Here is a 22,540-nt window from a genome sequence, read left to right as displayed (position 1 = left end):
CAAAATTAATTGTTTCCGTTTAGCCAATGTTTATTAGACTTTGCAAGTATATGTTTTAATTTAGTTTGTGACATTCACTTCATAATTTATATATATATATAACTGAACTTTTTGATTTTATGATGTTTTGTTGTACACTGGTTGATACGAGTTCCCCAATGAGTAAATATAATCATTGTATGCTAAAGATTGGCCTTTCATGCATATATTAACAATTTTTTTAGTTTGGCCAAATTTTGCATATTTTGCGTTTTTATTGATGTTAAAAAACCCGAATGAATCTAATTTGTTTATACAGCATTTCTCAAGCATGAAGAAACAAATGAAGTAATAGCTATAAAACATGCAGAGAATATCTACAAAGACACACATTAAAATTCTTTATATCAGTAAAAGGCCCTAAAAATGAAACCGATTTACAGAAGATTATTGTATAGGTTTTTCCCCTATATCGTATCTAAACAGTTAAAACAAATCAGGCTTTCAAAGCATGAGCATTTAAAAAATTAGTCAGATTACAGCATATTGGTCCTTATAATCCCAGCTATGCAGCCAGTTTGGTGCAGAATGCCACACCATTGCCTGTGTTTGTTGGTGGCTGTGTGTTCATGGAGAGCTGAAGACAATTATCTGTAAAAAAAAAACCTCATTTAATTTGAATTTACATTCAAACAATGCGTGTATGTTTGTTCAACAATAAAAATTGCTATATTTCGCTTAAGGCTACTAGCCCCAGCAACATTTAACTATTGTTATATTAAAGCTGACATGAAAGTTAGGACAAACAGTTATAATACTAAACATAAATGGACACCTTTCATTGCTTGACATAAACATTACCCAGGCTTTCTATTTGTACAATTTTTTTTTCATATTTAAGTTATTTTTTTATTTTAAAACAATTTTATATAATTGTTGGCATATTCTTTGGCACACAAAGGTGTTTTGAACATATCATGAATGAATCTGATTTAAAACCAATTTTAAAGTATATTGTCTTCAGCTCTACATGTATGTATGTTAATGTAGTGGTAATAGTTGTGTAATGTATGGGATGTTATTGTATGCTATCACAATCATGTGTATGTGATATTTATGAACATTAACATAATGTTTGAGATAGTCACAAAGGTTAACATTATGTGTGTGTGTGTTATTTTCACAAATGTTAATATACCATCTACATGATATTCACAAGTATTTACATACCATGTATGTGATATGCTGAAATGTTAATGTGTATGTGATATTCACAGATATTAGCATGTGGTATACACATATGCTAGTGTAAGGTGTATGTAATATGCTGAAATGTTAATGTGTATGTGATATTCACAGATATTAGCATGTGATATACACATATGCTAGTGTAAGGTGTATGTAATATGCTGAAATGAATGTTAATGTGTATGTGATATTCACAGATATTAGCATGTGGTATACACATATGCTAGTGTAAGGTGTATGTGATATGCTGAAATGTTAATGTGTATGTGATATTCACAGATATTAGCATGTGGTATACACATATGCTAGTGTAAGGTGTATGTGATATGCTGAAATGTTAATGTGTATGTGATATTTACAGATATTAGCATGTGGTATACACATATGCTAGTGTAAGGTGTATGTGATATGCTGAAATGTTAATGTGTATGTGATATTCACAGATATTAGCATGTGGTATACACATATGCTAGTGTAAGGTGTATGTGATATGTTGAAATGTTAATGTGTATGTGATATTCACAGATATTAGCATGTGGTATACACATATGCTAGTGTAAGGTGTATGTGATATGCTGAAATGTTAATGTGTATGTGATATTCACAGATATTAGCATGTGGTATACACATATGCTAGTGTAAGGTGTATGTGATATGCTGAAATGTTAATGTGTATGTGATATTCAGAGATATTAGCATGTGGTATACACATATGCAAGTGTAAGGTTTATGTGATATGCTGAAATGTTAATGTGTATGTGATATTCACAGATATTAGCATGTGGTATACACATATGCTAGTGTAAGGTGTATGTGATATGCACCAATGTTAATGTGTATGTGATAATCACAAATATTAGCATGTGGTATACACATATGCTAGTGTAAGGTGTATGTGATATTCACATATGTTAACATAAGTGTATGTGGTATTTGCACAGGGAAGCAGGTTTCTTCACCATCGTCATCGTCATGTGGCTGTCAGACTTGCTGTAACCGTTGCTGTGGTATGATCTATTCTACTCTATTAATGTTACTCATCATGTTGTGCTTATGGCCAATCTTGGTGCATTATGGGCAGATTTGGGGTATTCCTTAAGATACAGAGAACTTCATAATTGAAGTATGGAAAAGCATTTTTCTCTTTAATAATCACTGCCTGCATATGGTATTTGCATGGTTTACAAAATCCGATCTTTGTCTGGAACTTTTGAAAATACAATGTAGATTAAAAAAATCCTCCCTTTTCAGTGTTTTGGAGGTTTCATACACAAGTGGCTGGGTTGATTTTATTTTGTTTAGAATACAACCTACATTTACAGCCAAGGTCCGCCCACTGCCACATATCTGATACACAATTCCTGCATCTGATTTTGTGTTTAAAATGTTTAAAATGTGTCAGCCAATGAGGTTGTATTCAAAGTCAGTTAGATGAATTAAAATTGTAATAATTAAGAAGGGCGATGTCGCAATGCTTTCTGCGCCCATTCTTAATCATTCAAATTTTAATTTATGTCATCAAACTATTATTTGTACAGTTAGTGCCCATGATGCATTCACATTGGTCGTTTGCACACAGAAATGTACAGTGCTACTGTTTGAAGTAATCTGAAATAGAAAAATTATACCACTTCTTCAGTATTTCATAACCCAGAGACAAATAGAATTTTCTAACAATAAATATAGAACTATCTTACAATGAAAATCTTTGATAGTCTATGACAAGACTGTGCTCTGTGACTTATCAGACCAATATTCCCTGTGTAATTTTCTTCTTTGATACAGTAATTTCTAAAGATTCTATTAGGTCTAAATTTCTTAAAAATCTTAAATTCTGTTTTTTTTTAATTTTGGTAAATTTGTTTTTGAAAAATAATGGCCCAAAATTGTTTATTTCCACTGTCTGACCAGCTTCACTTTCCATTTTACTGGGCTCGCAAAAGACTTACTGATTTTTTAATTCATGATTACTACTTCCAGTTTCATCACATTTCATTGATGTTGTAAAAAAATAATTTGACTCATTATTTTTTCGGTTTAGTTTTAACTTGTCTGGTTTTCAAAGAAAAAAGTTGTGATGTTGTCACAGTTTTGGTGTCTTCGGTGACGCCATCATTGTGCAAACACTTTAACCTTGACCATAACTTAAAAATGATACAAGAAATTCGTATGAAACCTGGTACACATGTTGCTTGAGACATGTAATACATTTATAGCAAGGCAGGTAACTCTAGCTTTATTTACTTTGAGTTTTGCCAAATGTGTGACTGAAGACAAATAAACAACATTGGCAGAATTGTCGTTCACATTGCTACGCTCTTGTGAATACAAATAATGGTTTTGTTAATTTTGTTAAGTAGTCTTAGATTACAATTTCCTATTATGGTGCTAGTGATCCGATTGGTCTTGGACTAAAAGAGTAAGCACCAACAAACATTGGATGACGTTTTTGGTGTTCATAAGAAAAAAATTGACTGAAAAAAAATATTTGTATAGAAATGCATTCTGGCAGTTTAAGCAATTTAGATATTGAATGGTGTTGTTTTATATGGATACATAGGCTTTTTTTGTATATTTCCTAAACTTGCATGCTTTTTGCATGGCAATTTGGCTCAATTTCACTGCACATGCATTTGTACCTGTTTTTGCATATTTTGTGCACATTGCATGTATTGTTTGGTATATTATTGATTAATAACGAATGATTTTAATATTTTTTTTGCTGTGTTTGAAACGATTGCATAATATAATTCTTAAGCATCTACTAATGTGCATTATGTATGATAAATCTTGAAGGTATAAAAAGTATTTAGTGGTCAAAATTATATGTTGTCCAATGGGATGGAAGTATAGGTATTTTCATCAATCAGCAGTCACCCATAACTGATTTTAATCAAGTGGATTGGTAGATTTAAACAGAGGCTGGGCCATTAGGAAAATATTATCTCAACCACTAAGAGGGTTGAAGGGTTATTAGTATGCATTGACAAAAATAAAATGTTTATGCCTCATGCATTTCATTAAATCCATTTATTTTGGTAATTATATACCATGCAATAACCTTTAACCAAAATGTGGCCTGTAACATTTCAATCTAACTGGTCATAACGATTACAGATGAGGCGAAGGGTTTAATCTGTGTTTTAAAATTTCCAAGAAACCAAAGGTGCACACTATTCCACAGAAACTGGGAGATGGGGTCGTATGATACAGAAAGGGAAATTGATTTTTGTTCAAATTTTAGTTTTTAAAAGCATAGATTAATTTAAGCATTGTAAAATCAATTAATTAATGAGTGTCAGAGTGTAATTGGTATTTTGCTTCTGTCAATATTGACAGCATGATATAGACACAAATTGACACAATAATGTTGACACATCATGATCTGGACACAACATAATTAAAACATACTATGATATCGACACAACATGATATAAACACACTATAATTTAGACACAACATTATATAGACACACTGTAATATAGACTCAACATGATATAGACACAACATGGTACATACACACCATGATATAGACACACTATAATATGGACAGAACATGATAAAGACACTACATGATATAGACACAACATGATATTGACACACTATCCTAAAGACACAACATGATATAGACACAACATGATATAGACACACTATCATATAGACACAACATGATATAGACAGAACATGATAAAGACACAACATGATATAGACACAACATGATATTGACACACTATCCTAAAGACACAACATGATATAGACACAACATGATATAGACACACTATCATATAGACACAACATGGTATAGACACAAAATGATAAAAACACTATACTTTAGACACAACATGATATAGACACAACATGATATAGACACACTATCCTAAAGACACAACATGATATAGACACAACATGCTATAGACACACTATCATATAGACACAACATGGTATAGACACAAAATGATAAAACACACTATACTTTAGACACAACATGATATAGACACAACATCATATAGACACAACATGATATAGGCACAACATGATATAGACACACTATCCTAAATACTCAACATGATATAGACACAACATGATATAGACACACTATCCTAATGACACAATATGATATAGACACAACATGATATAGACACACTATCCTAAAGACACAACATGATATAGACACACTATCCTAAAGACACAACATGATATAGACACAACATGATATAGACACAACATGATAAAGACAAACATGATACAGACACAACATGAAATAGACACGACATGATATAGACACAACATGGTATAGACACATAATGATAAAAATACACTATATGTTAGACACAACATGATATAGACACAACATGATATAGACACAGCATGATATAGACACAACTTGATATAGACACAACATGATTTAGACACAACATGATATAGACACACTATCATATAGACACAACATGGTAAAGACACAACATGATTTAGACACAACATGATATAGACACAACATGATATAGACACAACATGGTATAGACACAATATTACATATACACAATATGGTATAGGCTCAACATTATTAAGACACAAGCTGATAAAGACACACTATCATATAGACACACTTTCATATAGACACAGTATGGTGAAGACACAACATGGTATAGACACAATATGATAAAGACACACTATCATATAGACACACTGTCATATAGACACAGTATTGTATAGACACAACATGGTATAGACACAAGATGATAAAGACACACTATCATATAGACACAGTATGGTATAGACACAAACTGGTATAGACACCAGATGATAAAGACACACTATCATATAGACACACTATCATAAAGACACAGTATGGTATAGACACAACGTGATATAGACACAACAAGATTTAGATACACCATGATAACATGATTTAGACACAACTTAACATGATTATGTGGACACAACATGATATAGACACAACATGTCTGTCTATAATGTTCACAACCTCTTGTAATAGAATTTAGAATACGGCATGCAACACAGCAAGAATGTAAAACATTGAGGGAGATAATCATTATGCAGGATTCATATCTCAAGCAAATATTTGGACATAATTCAAGTTTCAAATATTGTGTGTTTCAAGGCCTCTGACTCAAACACTTATTTTCATGTACAACATATTCATGTACAACATACACTGCCTCTCTTTTATAAAGAGATGGCAGGGTCCAAGGCATCAGATCATCTAGAATCTGACAATGTAAAAGCGCTGAGAGATGAAAACATTTTGTTGGTGTGTTTCATTTGAAAGACAAAAATTGTGATTCATTGAGACATCGCTTTTACCCAATCACAAATAAGTGGAGCTCCAGTGCAATATTATATTTAAAAACATCGGTGAAGGAGTCATAAAGATTATGGATGTACAGATCTGCTGACTTCGTTGAGGTGCCGGTTTTATACACATGGTATTTTGTATTAGATATCATCGGTGTGTTTTATAGGGTCGTAAGATTTTGCAGAGTTTGCAGAAGAGAAGGGTTTGAATTTTATGGAGAGTTTTATTCTTGAAAAGGTAACTGGGGTTTATGCACGGTCTACAGTTTCTTAATTTATTCATTCAGTTTTATCTTTTTATATGGAATAATCATTGGTTTTTCTTTGGCTGGATATCTGTTTTTTTCATTGTACTTTCTTTACCATTTTTGACAAGGTCTGGATTCAATATGGGCTTGATTTGATGTCTTTTGTCTTTTCAATATTTTGTCTGAAATATTCTATTTTCTTGACTTTTACTTTACAGACAAGAAAAAGGCCACTCCCGCAAAGAAAACTCTAGGCTATGCCTACGATGTGTGCGACTAATTGTTTCGAGGATATTCGAGGATTTTTCGAATAGTTTTTGTCCATTTTGTTGTTGCTGTTTGACTCACATTTGGACTGTTTATTTTATCTCATGATTTTTTGCCTTTAAATTCAAAGCTTTGAATGATGCATTATCTGATTCTAATCATAGCAAGAATCGTAATTATTTCACTGTTAGATGATCTGCAGGTCGGTCATTTTGTTCACTGTAAACTTGTACCCTATTGGACTACTTATACAAAATACTCTCCAGCATTTCTTACTGACAATTTTGGACAAGATCTTTAGGACTTTAAAAGCCTATAAATGTCTATTAGGACAAATATGTTTAGCTTACCCTGTTTTGGAAGAAAAAAATGTATAGTCACAAATTTCATTTCGTCATCTTTGACATGTCATCATTGTTCATAACCTTAACCATAGCCAATACGATATTCATAGGAAACTTGGTGGCCAATACAATATTTATAGAAAACTTTGTGGCCAATACGATATTCATAGGAAACTTGTTGGCCAATACAATATTTATAGAAAACTTTGTGGCCAATACGATATTCATAGGAAACTTGGTGGCCAATACAATATTTATAGAAAACTTTGTGGTCAATACGATATTCATAGGAAACTTGGTGGCCAATACAATACTTATAGAAAACTTGGTGGCTAATGCAATATTCATAGGAAACTTGGTGGCCAATACAATATTTATAGAAAACTTAATGGTGGCTAATACAACTTGGTGGCCAATATGATATTCATAGGAAACTTGGTGGCCAATACAATATTTATAGAAAACTTTGTGGCCAATACGATATTCATAGGAAACTTGGTGGCCAAGACGATATTCATAGGAAACTTGGTGGCTAATACAATATTCATAGGAAACTTGGTGGCCAATACAATATTCATAGGAAACTTTCTGGCTAATACAATATTCATAGGAAACTTGGTGGCTAAGACGATATTCATAGGAAACTTTCTGGCTAATACAATATTTATAGGAAACTTGGTGGCTAATACAATATTCATAGGAAACTTGGTGGCTAATACGATATTCATAGGAAACTTGGTGGCCAATACAATATTCATAGGAAACTTTCTGGCTAATACAATATTCATAGGAAACTTTCTGGCTAATACAATATTTATAGGAAACTTGGTGGCCAAGACGATATTCATAGGAAACTTTCTGGCTAATACAATATTTATAGGAAACTTGGTGGCTAATACAATATTCATAGGAAACTTGGTGGCTAATACGATATTCATAGGAAACTTGGTGGCCAATACAATATTCATAGGAAACTTGGTGGCCAATACAATATTCATAGGAAACTTGGTGGCCAATAAGATATTCATAGGAAACTTTCTGGCTAATACAATATTTATAGAAAACTTTGTGGCCAATACGATATTCATAGGAAACTTGGTGGCCAATAAGATATTCATAGGAAACTTGGTGGCTAATACAATATTCATAGGAAACTTGGTGGCCAATAAGATATTCATAGGAAACTTGGTGGCCAATACAATATTCATAGGAAACTTGGTGGCCAATACAATATTCATAGGAAACTTGGTGGCCAATAAGATATTCATAGGAAACTTGGTGGCTAATACAATATTCATAGGAAACTTGGTGGCCAATAAGATATTCATAGGAAACTTTCTGGCTAATACAATATTTATAGGAAACTTGGTGGCCAATAAGATATTCATAGGAAACTTGGTGGCTAATACAATATTCATAGGAAACTTGGTGGCCAATAAGATATTCATAGGAAACTTGGTGGCCAATACAATATTCATAGGAAACTTGGTGGCCAATACAATATTCATAGGAAACTTGGTGGCCAATACAATATTCATAGGAAACTTGGTGGCCAATACAATATTCATAGGAAACTTGGTGGCCAATACAATATTCATAGGAAACTTGGTGGCCAATACAATATTCATAGGAAACTTGGTGGCCAATAAGATATTCATAGGAAACTTGGTGGCCAATACAATATTCATAGGAAACTTGGTGGCCAATACAATATTCATAGGAAACTTGGTGGCCAATACAATATTCATAGGAAACTTGGTGGCCAATACAATATTCATAGGAAACTTGGTGGCCAATAAGATATTCATAGGAAACTTTCTGGCTAATACAATATTTATAGGAAACTTGGTGGCCAATAAGATATTCATAGGAAACTTGGTGGCTAATACAATATTTATAGGAAACTTGGTGGCCAATAAGATATTCATAGGAAACTTGGTGGCCAATACAATATTCATAGGAAACTTGGTGGCCAATACAATATTCATAGGAAACTTTCTGGCTAATACAATATTCATAGGAAACTTTCTGGCTAATACAATATTCATAGGAAACTTGGTGGCTAATACAATATTCATAGGAAACTTGGTGGCTAATACAATATTCATAGGAAACTTGGTGGCTAATACAATATTCATAGGAAACTTGGTGGCTAATTCAATATTCATAGGAAACTTTCTGGCTAATACAATATTCATAGGAAACTTGGTGGCTAATACAATATTCATAGGAAACTTGGTGGCCAATACAATATTCATAGGAAACTTTCTGGCTAATACAATATTCATAGGAAACTTGGTGGCTAATACAATATTCATAGGAAACTTGGTGGCTAATACAATATTCATAGGAAACTTGGTGGCTAATACAATATTCATAGGAAACTTTCTGGCTAATACAATATTTATAGGAAACTTGGTGGCCAATACAATATTCATAGGAAACTTGGTGGCTAATACAATATTCATAGGAAACTTGGTGGCTAATACAATATTCATAGGAAACTTGGTGGCTAATTCAATATTCATAGGAAACTTGGTGGCCAATACAATATTCATAGGAAACTTGGTGGCTAATACAATATTCATAGGAAACTTGGTGGCTAATTCAATATTCATAGGAAACTTGGTGGCCAATACAATAGTCATAGGAAACTTGGTGGCTAATACAATATTCATAGGAAACTTGGTGGCTAATTCAATATTCATAGGAAACTTGGTGGCCAATACAATATTCATAGGAAACTTGGTGGCTAATTCAATATTCATAGGAAACTTGGTGGCTAATACAATATTCATAGGAAACTTGGTGGCCAATACAATATTCATAGGAAATTTGGTGGCTAATACAATATTCATAGGAAACTTGGTGGCTAATACAATATTCATAGGAAACTTGGTGGCTAATACAATATTCATAAGAAACTTGGTGGCTAATACAATATTCATAGGAAACTTGGTGGCTAATACAATATTCATAGGAAACTTGGTGGCTAATACAATATTCATCGGAAAAATTGGTGGCTAATACAATATTCATAGGAGGCTTCGTGGCTAATACAATATTCATAGGAAACTTGGTGGCCAATACAATATTCATAGGAAACTTGGTGGCTAATACAATATTCATAGGAAACTTGGTGGCCAAGGCGATATTCATACTAGGAAACTTGGTGGCTAAGACGATATTCATAGGAAACTTTGTGGCTAATACAATATTTATAGGAAACTTGGTGGCCAATAAGATATTCATAGGGAACTTGGTGGCCAAGACAATATTCATAGGAAACTTGGTGGCCAATACAATATTCATAGGGAACTTGGTGGCCAAGACAATATTCATAGGAAACTTGGTGGCCAAGGCGATATTCATAGGAAACTTGGTGGCCAAGAAGATATTCATAGGGAACTTGGTGGCCAAGACAATATTCATAGGAAACTTGGTGGCCAAGAAGATATTCATAGGGAACTTGGTGGCCAAGAAGATATTCATAGGGAACTTGGTGGCCAAGAAGATATTCATAGGGAACTTGGTGGCCAAGACGATATTCATAGGAAACTTGGTGGCCAATACAATATTCATAGGAAACTTGATGGCCAAGACGATATTCATAGGAAACTTGGTGGCCAATACAATATTTATAGGAAACTTGGTGGCCAATACAATATTCATAGGAAACTTGGTGGCCAAGGCGATATTCATATTAGGAAACTTGGTGGCCAAGAAGATATTCATAGGAAACTCGGTGGCTAAGATGATATTCATAGGAAACTTGGTGGCCAAGAAGATATTCATAGGGAACTTGGTGGCCAAGAAGATATTCATAGGGAACTTGGTGGCCAAGAAGATATTCATAGGGAACTTGGTGGCCAAGACGATATTCATAGGAATCTTGGTGGCCAATACAATATTCATAGGAAACTTGGTGGCCAAGACGATATTCATAGGGAACTTGGTGGCCAAGACGATATTCATAGGGAACTTGGTGGCCAAGAAGATATTCATAGGGAACTTGGTGGCCAAGAAGATATTCATAGGGAACTTGGTGGCCAAGAAGATATTCATAGGGAACTTGGTGGCCAAGACGATATTCATAGGAATCTTGGTGGCCAATACAATATTCATAGGGAACTTGGTGGCCAAAAAGATATTCATAGGGAACTTGGTGGCCAAGACGATATTCACAGGAAACTTGGTGGCCAAGAAGATATTCATAGGGAACTTGGTGCAAATGTTTCCAGTGACATTAATGCATATTTGTATGCGTAGCAGCATGGATCTGTTTTTCTAGATTAATTATGCCCCTTAGTTGACTTTGAAAACCAGATGAGTGTTGGTATCTGATTAAGGTGCTCTTGTTTTTCATGGCTGTTTATTGAAAATGAATTTCTTCCTTCTCAATAATAATTCTGTATATATCTTTTATATTTTATTGTATCTATAATTATGCTCGTACCATTATGTTGTATCAGGGATTTGAAGTGTTTTTAAACAGTTTGACCAAACAATTTCGTCACGTGCCACACAAATGGTAAGTAAAAACACGGAAAGAAGGGCAAAAGAGCACAAATCAGGTAAGTTATTTGCATATTTCTACATTAATAAACGACTCCTAAATTGGTGCAGTGGGTAGGCTAGGTCTCGAATTCAGGAGAAAGCTAATAACGTAATAATGTACAAAAAACTTACCTGATTTGTGCTCTTTTGCCCTTCTTTCTAAGTCTACGTTACCATTTGTGTGTCACATGATAAAATTTGTTTCCCCACACTGATAAGTTATTAATTGATGAATGGACTCTTTTATATACTGTTTCTATATAATCCTATGGGACAAACATAAGAATATAAAACATTTTTATTGTGTAAATGTTTTGGTTACTGGAGAACATTGTTGGAAACAAAAGTTAATTGTATTTTAATATTTTTTACAAAATAAAAATGGACTTAATGTGTTTTGTTTATATGTGGTATATACAGATCTGGTTCAGAAATATTCTTTCAATGATAAAATTAATGGGCTTTTCTGGTTCTTTATGATCTTACACATGACTGTGATTTTTTGAAGATGGAAAAATATTGAGAAAAATTGGCTAAAAATTCTTGATACACATGGGAAAAAATAAACATTTTATTTCAAGTACATTAATATATATGATCAAATAAAGTATGCTGGCAGTGATTTTAATCATATTTGGGAAAAGTAACTCAGTGTTCTGTCTTTTACATAATTCATTACATTTTAGATTTAACGTCAATTTAAGAATAGAATCTGAGTGTTTCGATTGGCCTGTGAAATAAATTGGCCATTAAAATGAATGGATTCACTCAGGCATGACTATTACAAAGGATAAGAATGATTTTGAATGTGACTTGGTTATGCTAGAGGGTGTTGACTGTAACTGCTGCCATGGGCAATGTTGTTGAAATAAACTTTCAATCCAAATGTGATTGCCATTTGCCATGAACACTTTCTACCTATACTTTTTCCCCCTACCAGAATGCATTGTCACATGATACACACACAAAATTATGAACAAAATTGTTTAGAATACCACTTAAACAACTACTGTAGTAAATAGATTTAAAGTTATGAAAACCTTTTTCATACTTGAAAAATAAGTATTCATATATTAGGATGAGATCAACTTCCTTGCCACAAAGCCCCAAAATACCACCCTAAAAGTTTCAAGAGAAGGTGATTATTGTTTTCTCTTTTCAATTTTTTTTAAAACTATTTCATTAGATGTAAATATTTTACTTCAATTTATCTCCTTATTTCATATTTCTAGAAATAAAATTATTTTGTGTATATATTTATGAGCCATGTTGGGCCTAATAGACAGGCGTTTAGCTACTAAGCTTGTCTCTGTAGGTCATGTTACATTGTTGCTCGTTGTTTACTGACCTCTCTTGACAACTATGCATTGTGTTACAGGTAACGGTGGCAACTCCTGTCCCCAGCCTAAAGGGCCTGCAGGCTCTGATCCTGCCTTACCAAACCTGTCCATGGTGGAACACGACTCTGGTAAGTTTCTCCCAATTCTTATTTTCCATTCTGAATTATAAAGATGGTTAATATAGGGCATAGATTGTCTTATTGTTGGGCTGTATTCATATTTATCTTATCCTTTGATATGCCTCACTGATTCCATTCAGTCTATTGGCCAGTTCATTTTCACAGTCCAATAAAAAAACTCAGATTCTTCTTTTAACTTAAGTTAGATCTAAGTTGGCTATTGAAATATGGCCTCTGTACTGTACAACAATGACAGTGATTTAACTTTTTAACTCACTGTTCTAGACTATGAACTACGAGCCATAAAATTATGAAACACAATACACAAATGAATTTGTAATGCTAAATTTTATTCTAAAACAAGCAAGTTAGCGCCTTTATCACTAAAAGGGATAGAACTATTTTGCTTTCATATCAATGTTATGTTATATGCAGGTGATGAATGTTGGTATTATTTGCAGGTGGATAATGTTGATGTTTCTGGAAGGTGAAGAATGCTGATTTTTTTCTGCAGGTGATGAATGTTGCTGTTTTTTCTGCAGGTGGTGAATGTTGATGTTATTTACAGGTGGTGAATGTTGGTTATTTACAGGTTGTGAATGTTGATGTTATTTACTGGTGGTGAATGCTAATAATTATTATCTGCAGGTGTTGAATGTGATTTTTTCTGCAGATGGTGAATGTTGATGTAATTTGCAGGTCGAATATTGATGTTATTTACAGGTGGTGAATGCTGATATTTTCTGCATGTGATAAATGTTGATGTTTTCTGCAGGTGATGACAGTGACACAGAAGTGAAGGATTTGAGAATACAGGAGGTTCTTGATGAGACATGTGTATCCGAGGAATGTCATAATGTGAAAGTCCAGGTAAGAAGTGTTCAGTGTGGCAGGCTTGGTAGAGCTTGTTCTCAGTTTTGGACATAATTTAGTAGTTTGTATCTGTATTAATCTGTCTCAACAAGATTAATGATATTCTGTGCCATACAGCATTAAATTTTGCTTTTTGGTTGACTAAAACTTGTTACCGGTTGTTTTGGATGATCAAAGGAAGAGGTATAAAATAAGAACACACAGTAAATGAATAAAAACAACTTTATTTAGCTTGAGTGTTAGGTGTCAATGACAATGTCCTCATTTTGTGAATGTTGTAAAGAAGTTTTCTTTTAAAGTCAAATTGCATCTCATTGGTGGCCATTTTTTCTGTCTTGTTTTGATGAAGTTGTTTTCACATAACTTCGATTAAACGCATTGTTGTAAGGTTTTGCGTTACATTGTTTGTGATAATTGTTTCTTGTTGTTAATAGTAAACAATTTACATAGTTAACACAGATATGCTGCACGGGACATTTAAGATTTGTCCTTTATTGTTAACAAAGGCTTGTTGGTTAGTTAACATTGCTTATAAAATATTTGTTTCACATTGTTAATATTGATTTGTTTCACATTGTAAACAATGATTTGCTTTACATTATTAACAATGATTTGTTTCATATTATTAACACTGATTTGTTTCACATTGTTAACAATGCTTTGCCTCACATTGTTAACAATGCTTTGCCTCACATTGTTGATGATGAGGTGTTTCACATTGTTGATAATTTGCCTCACATTGTTAACAATGAATTGCTTCACATTGTTAACAATGACTTGCTTTACATTGTTGATGAAGACTTGTTTAATATTTTTAACAATGATTTGCTTTCTATTGTTAATAATGATTTGCTTCACATTGTTAACAATGATTTGCTTCACATTTTTAACAATGATTTGCTTCACATTGTTAACAATGATTTGCTTCACATTGTTAATAATGATTTGCTTCACATTTTTGATGATGACTTGTTTCACATTGTTGATGATAATTTGCCTCACATTGTAGATAATGAGGTATTTTACATTGTTGAAAATTTGCTTCACATTGTTAACAATGATTTGCTTCACATTGTTAATAATGATTTGCTTCACATTTTTGATGATGACTTGTTTCACATTGTTTATGATAATTTGCCTCACATTGTTGATAATTTGTTTCACATTGTTTGCTCAGTGCTTGGTACCCATACAATCTCAGGCAAGTTCTCTAATGACTCTTGTTATCCTTTTATTTTGCCATGTTGCCACATTTTATGACAAAATCTGCTTTTTGTCAAACAAAACCGGTTGATTCTCTTTTGTCAGCCAATATTCCCCTGGTACAAAAATTAATGTACTTTAAACAGAATACAGTACCAATGTTGATAATAAAGTGCATTATCAATAAAAAACAAAAACAATATCTATTTTGAAATAATTGCCAGTACTATATTGTTACATTAAAATTTTAATTGGTTCAATTCTCTGAACATGATTTTCTGGTGATCACATCGGCATGAGCGCAATGAGAAATGAAAGGATTTCATATTTTCCCTGATCCTGTGAAATGAAATGTTTGTTGTAAAATGTTCTGTTCTACCATCTTCTGTGATGAAAGATTTTGTATGTAAACTTCCCCTATGATTTACAACTGTGTCACAAATTTATGTATTGTTTCATTAAGTGATTGAAAGAATTATTTATCTCTATAAAAAGTTTCTGCTCCTAAGCTTACCTGTGCATGAAGTGCTCATTGTGAGCTATTGTGATCAATCTATGTCTGGCCTGTCAGTTATTGCTAGCACATTTGGACCATGTGTTCACTTTTGAAAATAAATGTCAATGTTGACCTCAAATGACCTTGAATGTGACCTTATGACCTACTTCCTTAATTTTGAAGCAACGGCATTAAAGTTCAGCCACATGTACAGTTGTGGAAACAATAATCATTGCTATGCTTGGATGCCTTGACTATGACCTTTTTATCTTATATCTAATTTTTGAAGTGACAGCAATGAAATTTGGACCATGTGTACAGTATTGAAAAGAAATACCAATGTTGTGCTTAGATGACCTTGACTGTAAACTTTTCACCTTTTTTTTAGTTTTGAAACTACATCAATGAAATTTGGACCATGTTAAATTGGACCATGTGTGCAATTTTGAAAACAAATAACAATGTTGTCCTCAGATGACCTTGATTGTGACCTTTTGACCTATATTCTTATTTTTGAAGCTACGTCAATGAACTTTGGACCATGTGTACAGTTTTGCAAAAAATATCAGTTTTGTGCTTGGATGAACTTAAGCGTGACCTTTTGACCTATTTTCTCCTTTTTGAAGCTACTGCAAATGTATTTGGACCATGTGTACAGTTTTGCAAATTAATATCAATATTGCCATTTACAATGACCTTTTGACCTATTCTTTAAATTTATAGCTACATTAATGAAATGCGGACCATGTGAACTGTTTTGAAAACAAATATCATGCTAAGATATTTTGTTTGAAGCATTGTCTTATGATTCCCTAATAAGATTGTTGAAATTATGCCCCTGGATTCAAAATTGGCCTACTCTGAGAGTCACCTCTGCTGCAAAGAGATGTAAAGGAAAAAAGTCCTTTTGTCTTGTCTGAAACCTATAGGCCTTGAGCTAAGATATTTGTTGTAACATTGTCTTGTGGTAACAAAGGCTAAATACGCTCACTCAGGTGAACAATTACAGGCCATCATGGCCCTCTTGTTTAAATTATGTGCTTTAATATTTATACCTTTTGTCTGCATGCTTATAATTTTAAGATTAGGTTAAACATAAATCTGTGTTAAGGAACTCAAGAAATACTGGTCAAATAGATTATGAAAAATATATATAAATATTTGAAAGATTTGTATTTAAATGATTCTTTGATGTATTGTGATATTGTCTGTTATTTTACGATCATATCATGTAGCTAAAAGTGCCTTCCAATGAGCTTTTCAAGTATGGCAATGAACACCTGGAGTTACATGTTAATTAATGATAGATTCTTCTGCATAATTAGTACCTTTGAAAAATCTCATGAAGATAAATTTGTACAATATCAGTGTTGTTTAAAAGCCTAGAAATAGACTGAAAAATGTTTATATTTCGCCAGCTCCATTTTCCTCCCTGTTGTTTTTAAGGTTTTTGTTGTTTTGTGAGGTATGGAATATTTTACAGCATTGACAATCATTAGTAAATTAATTTTTCACTAGGTTTGAAATTTGTTACTTGATGTACTTGCAAAAATAAACCTCAATTACTTGAGAAATTTAATAAGTCAGCATTAACTTTATTATTCATGTATGATATGAGATGAGAATTAATCTGATGCTTTTTACTGTGTTACTAAGTCTCATTTCTATTTTACAGTCTAATGGTCAGCCTCCACACATCAAGCTGGAGCTAGTGAAAGGTCAGATGTTTCAGAAGTTCATATTTGCGGAATCTCCGGATGAGCTTACAGTGCGGCCGGAGGATTGTGTTATATTTAACGATGGGACCAAGACTGAGGGCTGTAGTCGACCCGAGTTCAAAGCTTATGTAAGTTCCGCATTTAGTCCTTAACAGGAGGGTAAAGACAGTTAGAAAAACATGACCATTAAAAACCATGTTTATCATAAAGAAATTGTTTTCTCAAATATACATGTGTGTTTCATGCATTAATTGTTTTTAATTTTTAATAATTTTTTTTTTTCTTTCTTGTTTTTACATTTTGAACTAGTTGACAAGGCATGTATGAACCTTAAGTTTGATTGTCTTTAAATCATATTTTGACTATCGATGTGGAAATAGCAAAAAAAATAATATAATATTTTTTTTTTGCTATTTCCAGTCTATTTGATTGCTAAGAAAACCCTGAGCATAAACCTATTTTAACCTAATGTTCTGTAATATGTTCATTGTAATGAAAAAAATACAGATTATTTGAAAAAATCTAGTATAAATAATGAATCTGAAATTGGGTTGGTATGTATTCATGATTATGAAGAATTTTTATGGTGATATGATAGTGCATTAATTTCTGATGTTGATTTTTTAATAATCGCTGAAACAGCTTGTTGTTTATTAATTGTTATTATCATTATTTTTGTATCATTTTAAGGTAAAATTTATTTCAAACAATGCTCATGCAGCAAGTTCACCATAACATAATACTGAAACTGTGTTTGAACAATAATAAGTAGAGCCTATTTTTTTAAATCTTTCAACGTCTTGCCAAATAGTTACACTGTACCTTAATTAAACAAAAGAAAAGCTAGTTACAGCAAGCTATTTCATCACAGTTATCATAAAACGCTAAATCCAGTTTTGTTGCTAGTTTTTAGGGTGCCAACCTTGGTAATGCTCATTACATTCCTGCATATCTGAGATCGTAGCCCTAAAGGTTTACAGCAGAAAAGATAAGCTAAAACGTTCCTGCTTCTGTTATTTTGAAATCATCTTCAATTCCAGTTGAAATAAAATTGGAACTTGCATTCTGCTAATTAAATTATGTAGTTAATTCTTTCCTGATATCTTACAAATTATATATAAAAAGGCTTATTCAGCATCTAGCTTACAATTCAGTTTTACAGACAGCATTGAGCAATGTAATGAGCACTACCATAATGGCAACAACCATGCTAGATATTGGTTACGGGAGAGCTATTTCTTGTATTTACAGCAGCCTGAGCGCTAGGAACTCTGGTATTGTTGTATCGTGTTGCACCTTGTTTATCACTCTGGCTGTCTGAACAAATAATACTGTGTAACCCTCTGGTTAAACAGACCTCTTTTGGTGTTCATCTATTAATTTTGAATGAAAATTTTGCAATGAAATTGTTCAATGTTTTAGAGCTGATCCGTAATGGTGACTTGGGCGAAATTATCGCTTTTTGTTGAAGGATTTTGCATTTTAAACAGATTTGATAAAATGCTTGGATTCAAAAGTCAAATTAAAGAGATTAGGAAATAGGTATGTCATTCTCTAGTCTATATGTACATTTACACTTAAGACTTAACAAAATAATCCAACAGCTTCAAAAAATAGAATAAACTAATACATTAAATGCGTCTGATGTTCTTATTAAGTTTTTACACATTTGTGCTTGAAATATAATTAATATTATGTTTTTAAAGACATTTTTCAACCATGGTTTAAATTACATTTACAATTAATTTTGTTCGTTAATTTACTTTTAAATGAATCTCACCATTATAAATTGCATAAATATTTATTTTTCTCAATTTCAAGATATTTTTTTCGCATTTAGGATCAAACTACACAAAAAAGTTGTTGTTGTACTTCACGCTCACTGAAATCCATGTTAAGTTTGTTATGTGATAATGTTTACAAAATGTTTTAACCAGTGCAAACAGATTTATTTTTTATTCACTTTCATGATTTTCTTTTTTGAATTTTAGCTTGTCTGTTTTTTTAGAGAAAAAATCTGTCTATTTCAATAGCCTTGGTGTCACAGACAGCATTATATAATCTGCAGTAGCGTTGTTGGCCTCATGCCAAAAAAATATGATCTTGGGCACTGCTCAAAATCCATTCAAGGTATTCAAATGAAACTTGGTACACATGTGGCCAGATACATTAGACTCAAGTATAGCAAGGTCCATAACTCTTGTAATTGTCAAGTCATGGTACTTTTTTGATAAAAAATAAACAGACAAAAGCGCTAACGTTCACGCTGTGGCGCTATTGTTTAAATATTTATTGTGTATTTGTATAAATAAACCTTATGTCTTTTTTTTTCTCAGTTACAGTGTTAATGTTTAAGTTATACTGTTATTTTACATTGATTGCAATAAAGAAAAAATATTTCTTTATCTGATAGTTTCTTTGTATTTCAACGGACACATTAACATAGAGACTTTGTGAAGATTGTGAAGATTAATTAATTGTTGGTAAATTGAAAGTATTATGTACTGAAACTTCAAACAAACTAATTCTGAGCTGAAGACCCAGACAATTATCAGAAAAAAATGTTTTGCTGATACTTGGTTATTTTTATCTTCTGTCATATTAATTAAGACATTGAGTCTATCAAAAACTCGGAGAATGCATTGATATCATTTCTAAGACTAGAGTCATGGCTTGGATGTCCTTGACAATTGCTTTGATATTACATATATTAGGCTTAGCAAAGATCAATGTGATAGACACCAGCAGTATTTCATTGTTTTTAATTGTCTTGATGTCTTAAACATCAGCAGAAATTTTTGTAACAGTTGCATGATTACCTTTAACACAAGGACATCAGCAGAATTACATTGTTCATAATTACTGTAAAGTCAGAGACATCAGCAGAATTACATTGTTGATAATTGCCGTAAAGTCAGGGACATCAGCAGAATTTCATTGTTGATAATTGCCGTAAAGTCAGGGACATCAGCAGAATTTCATTGTTGATAATTGCCGTAAAGTCAGGGACATCAGCAGAATTCCATTGTTGATAATTGCCGTAAAGTCAAGGACATCAGCAGAATTCCATTGTTGATAATTGCCGTAAAGTCATGGACATCAGCAGAATTCCATTGTTGATAATTGCCGTAAAGTCATGGACATCAGCAGAATTCCATTGTTGATAATTGCCGTAAAGTCATGGATATCAGCAGAATTCCATTGTTGAAAATTGCCGTAAAGTCATGGACATCAGCAGAATTCCATTGTTTATCCCCTTGAAGTCAGAGACATAAGCAGAATAGCATTGTTTCAAAAGTATCATCAGTCTAAAAAACTGTAATTTAAAGCTTTGGAGATTTTATGAATGCAAGGAAATAATTTTATTTTGTGGAAAAAATGTTATTTTGCATTATTATGCAAGAAAGCTAGTTTTTCTACGAATGAAAATCTTTGTTTCCTGAAAATAAACAATTCCCATATCATTAAACCACCTGATATTAATATTCATGACTTTAAACCAATTGAGAAATTTATATTATAACACTGGGACCTGCCCTGAATTCAGTAAAGGTTTTCCAGCTTTCAATGTATGCGCTGCGGTGCAACAGGGATATAGAACAAAACATTTTGCTTATGTGAGCCTTATTCAATACAAATGTATATTGGGCCAACAGTGTTAGCGCCATCATTGTTGACTGACTTTGATATTGTTACTGCTCTAGAAGTTTGAAGGATACACTTGTGATCTGCTGTATTTCTAACAAGATTTGGGACAGCCTTTTCAGCTGTACTTAAATATGTATGCACATCATCAAATTTTTCAAGTTAATCTTGCATGTTGTTTTCTTTAACAAAGTTCTGAGCAATCAGCCCATTTTCTATTAAACAAAGTAGGTAATGATTGAGGTTGATCTTGATCTGAAGTTGGCATTGTATTAGTAGCAATGTATGTGATACAAGTGATGGTTAAGGTGCTCATGTGAGGTAAACTAGGAGTTTGGACATGTTGGGACATTTTGCCGGGTAAGCTTGGCTGTGGTAGTGCTGCATGATCTGGTGTTGTAGTGTACATTGTTTCTAGTAAGTTTTGCTATAGTAGTGCTGCATGCTCTGTTGTTACTATGTAAATCTGCTTTTATTTCTTACTTTTTTTTGTTGCCTGAAAGGTTCTCATTATATCAGCAAGTGTTGATGGATTTTAGCTCATCTAAGCACTATGTGCTTAGGGTGAGCTTTTCTCATTGTCCAGTGTCAGTCCATCAGGCATTCTTCAACAATTGCTTCAAAAGACATCACCTCCTTTACCACCTGGCCAATTAAGATGAAACTTCACTGGTTTTCTAAAATAGGTTCTGTTTATGCTACTACCAGTATGAATAATGGTTGAATGACAGACAATCATACAACTTTTGTACCTCTTTTCACAAGCAAGTTCAAAGTGAATGTTGATTATCATTCCTTTCTGTATTAGTACATGCATGTATTACTAGTGTAAATAATATCTGGAATCTTCAATAATTAAAAATGTATCGCATATACATTTTATTTCAGCATAAAAATGATGTAGTCTAAAAATGTTTCGTAAAATAAAATTGAAAATAAAGGGTTCAATGCATACATAAACTGAATGTTTTAAGAGCATATTGGAACTTGTTTAAAGATGCACTCTCACAGATGGACTGTTTCAACATTTTTTTTATCTTGGATAAGCCAAATTTTGTGTAAAAGTCCGTGAACAAGTGATATAAGACTGCTGACATAGGATCAGATTGTAGTTTTCATATCTTTTATCGAAAATTGATGTTTATTGATTAAAAACTCTTTCTTAAAGCATTAGTAATGCTTTTAGC

General features: G+C 32.7%; 1 protein-coding gene across 7 annotated transcripts in view; it reads left to right on the top strand.

The window, feature by feature from the left end:
* The window catches only part of LOC128230091 (tetratricopeptide repeat protein 17-like), a 69,312-nt gene that overhangs the window by 35,366 nt on the left and 11,406 nt on the right, over positions 1-22,540 (top strand). For 3 of the 7 annotated variants that reach the window (XM_052942088.1, XM_052942090.1, XM_052942085.1), the window contains 5 exons: positions 2,169-2,234; positions 13,338-13,427; positions 14,194-14,288; positions 15,469-15,492; positions 17,666-17,836. In XM_052942088.1, coding sequence (XP_052798048.1) covers positions 2,169-2,234; positions 13,338-13,427; positions 14,194-14,288; positions 15,469-15,492; positions 17,666-17,836 — 446 coding nt within the window. The remainder of the gene's footprint in view (positions 1-2,168; positions 2,235-13,337; positions 13,428-14,193; positions 14,289-15,468; positions 15,493-17,665; positions 17,837-22,540) is intronic. The other 4 variants (XM_052942092.1, XM_052942086.1, XM_052942091.1 and 1 more) reach the window with 2 other exon arrangements.

The sequence above is a fragment of the Mya arenaria genome, chromosome 4 (genome assembly GCF_026914265.1).
Source record: "Mya arenaria isolate MELC-2E11 chromosome 4, ASM2691426v1".
In the NCBI taxonomy this organism is placed as follows: domain Eukaryota; kingdom Metazoa; phylum Mollusca; class Bivalvia; order Myida; family Myidae; genus Mya; species Mya arenaria.
The sequence above is the reverse complement of the archived record's forward strand: the minus strand, read 5'-3'. Positions and strand labels throughout refer to the sequence as shown.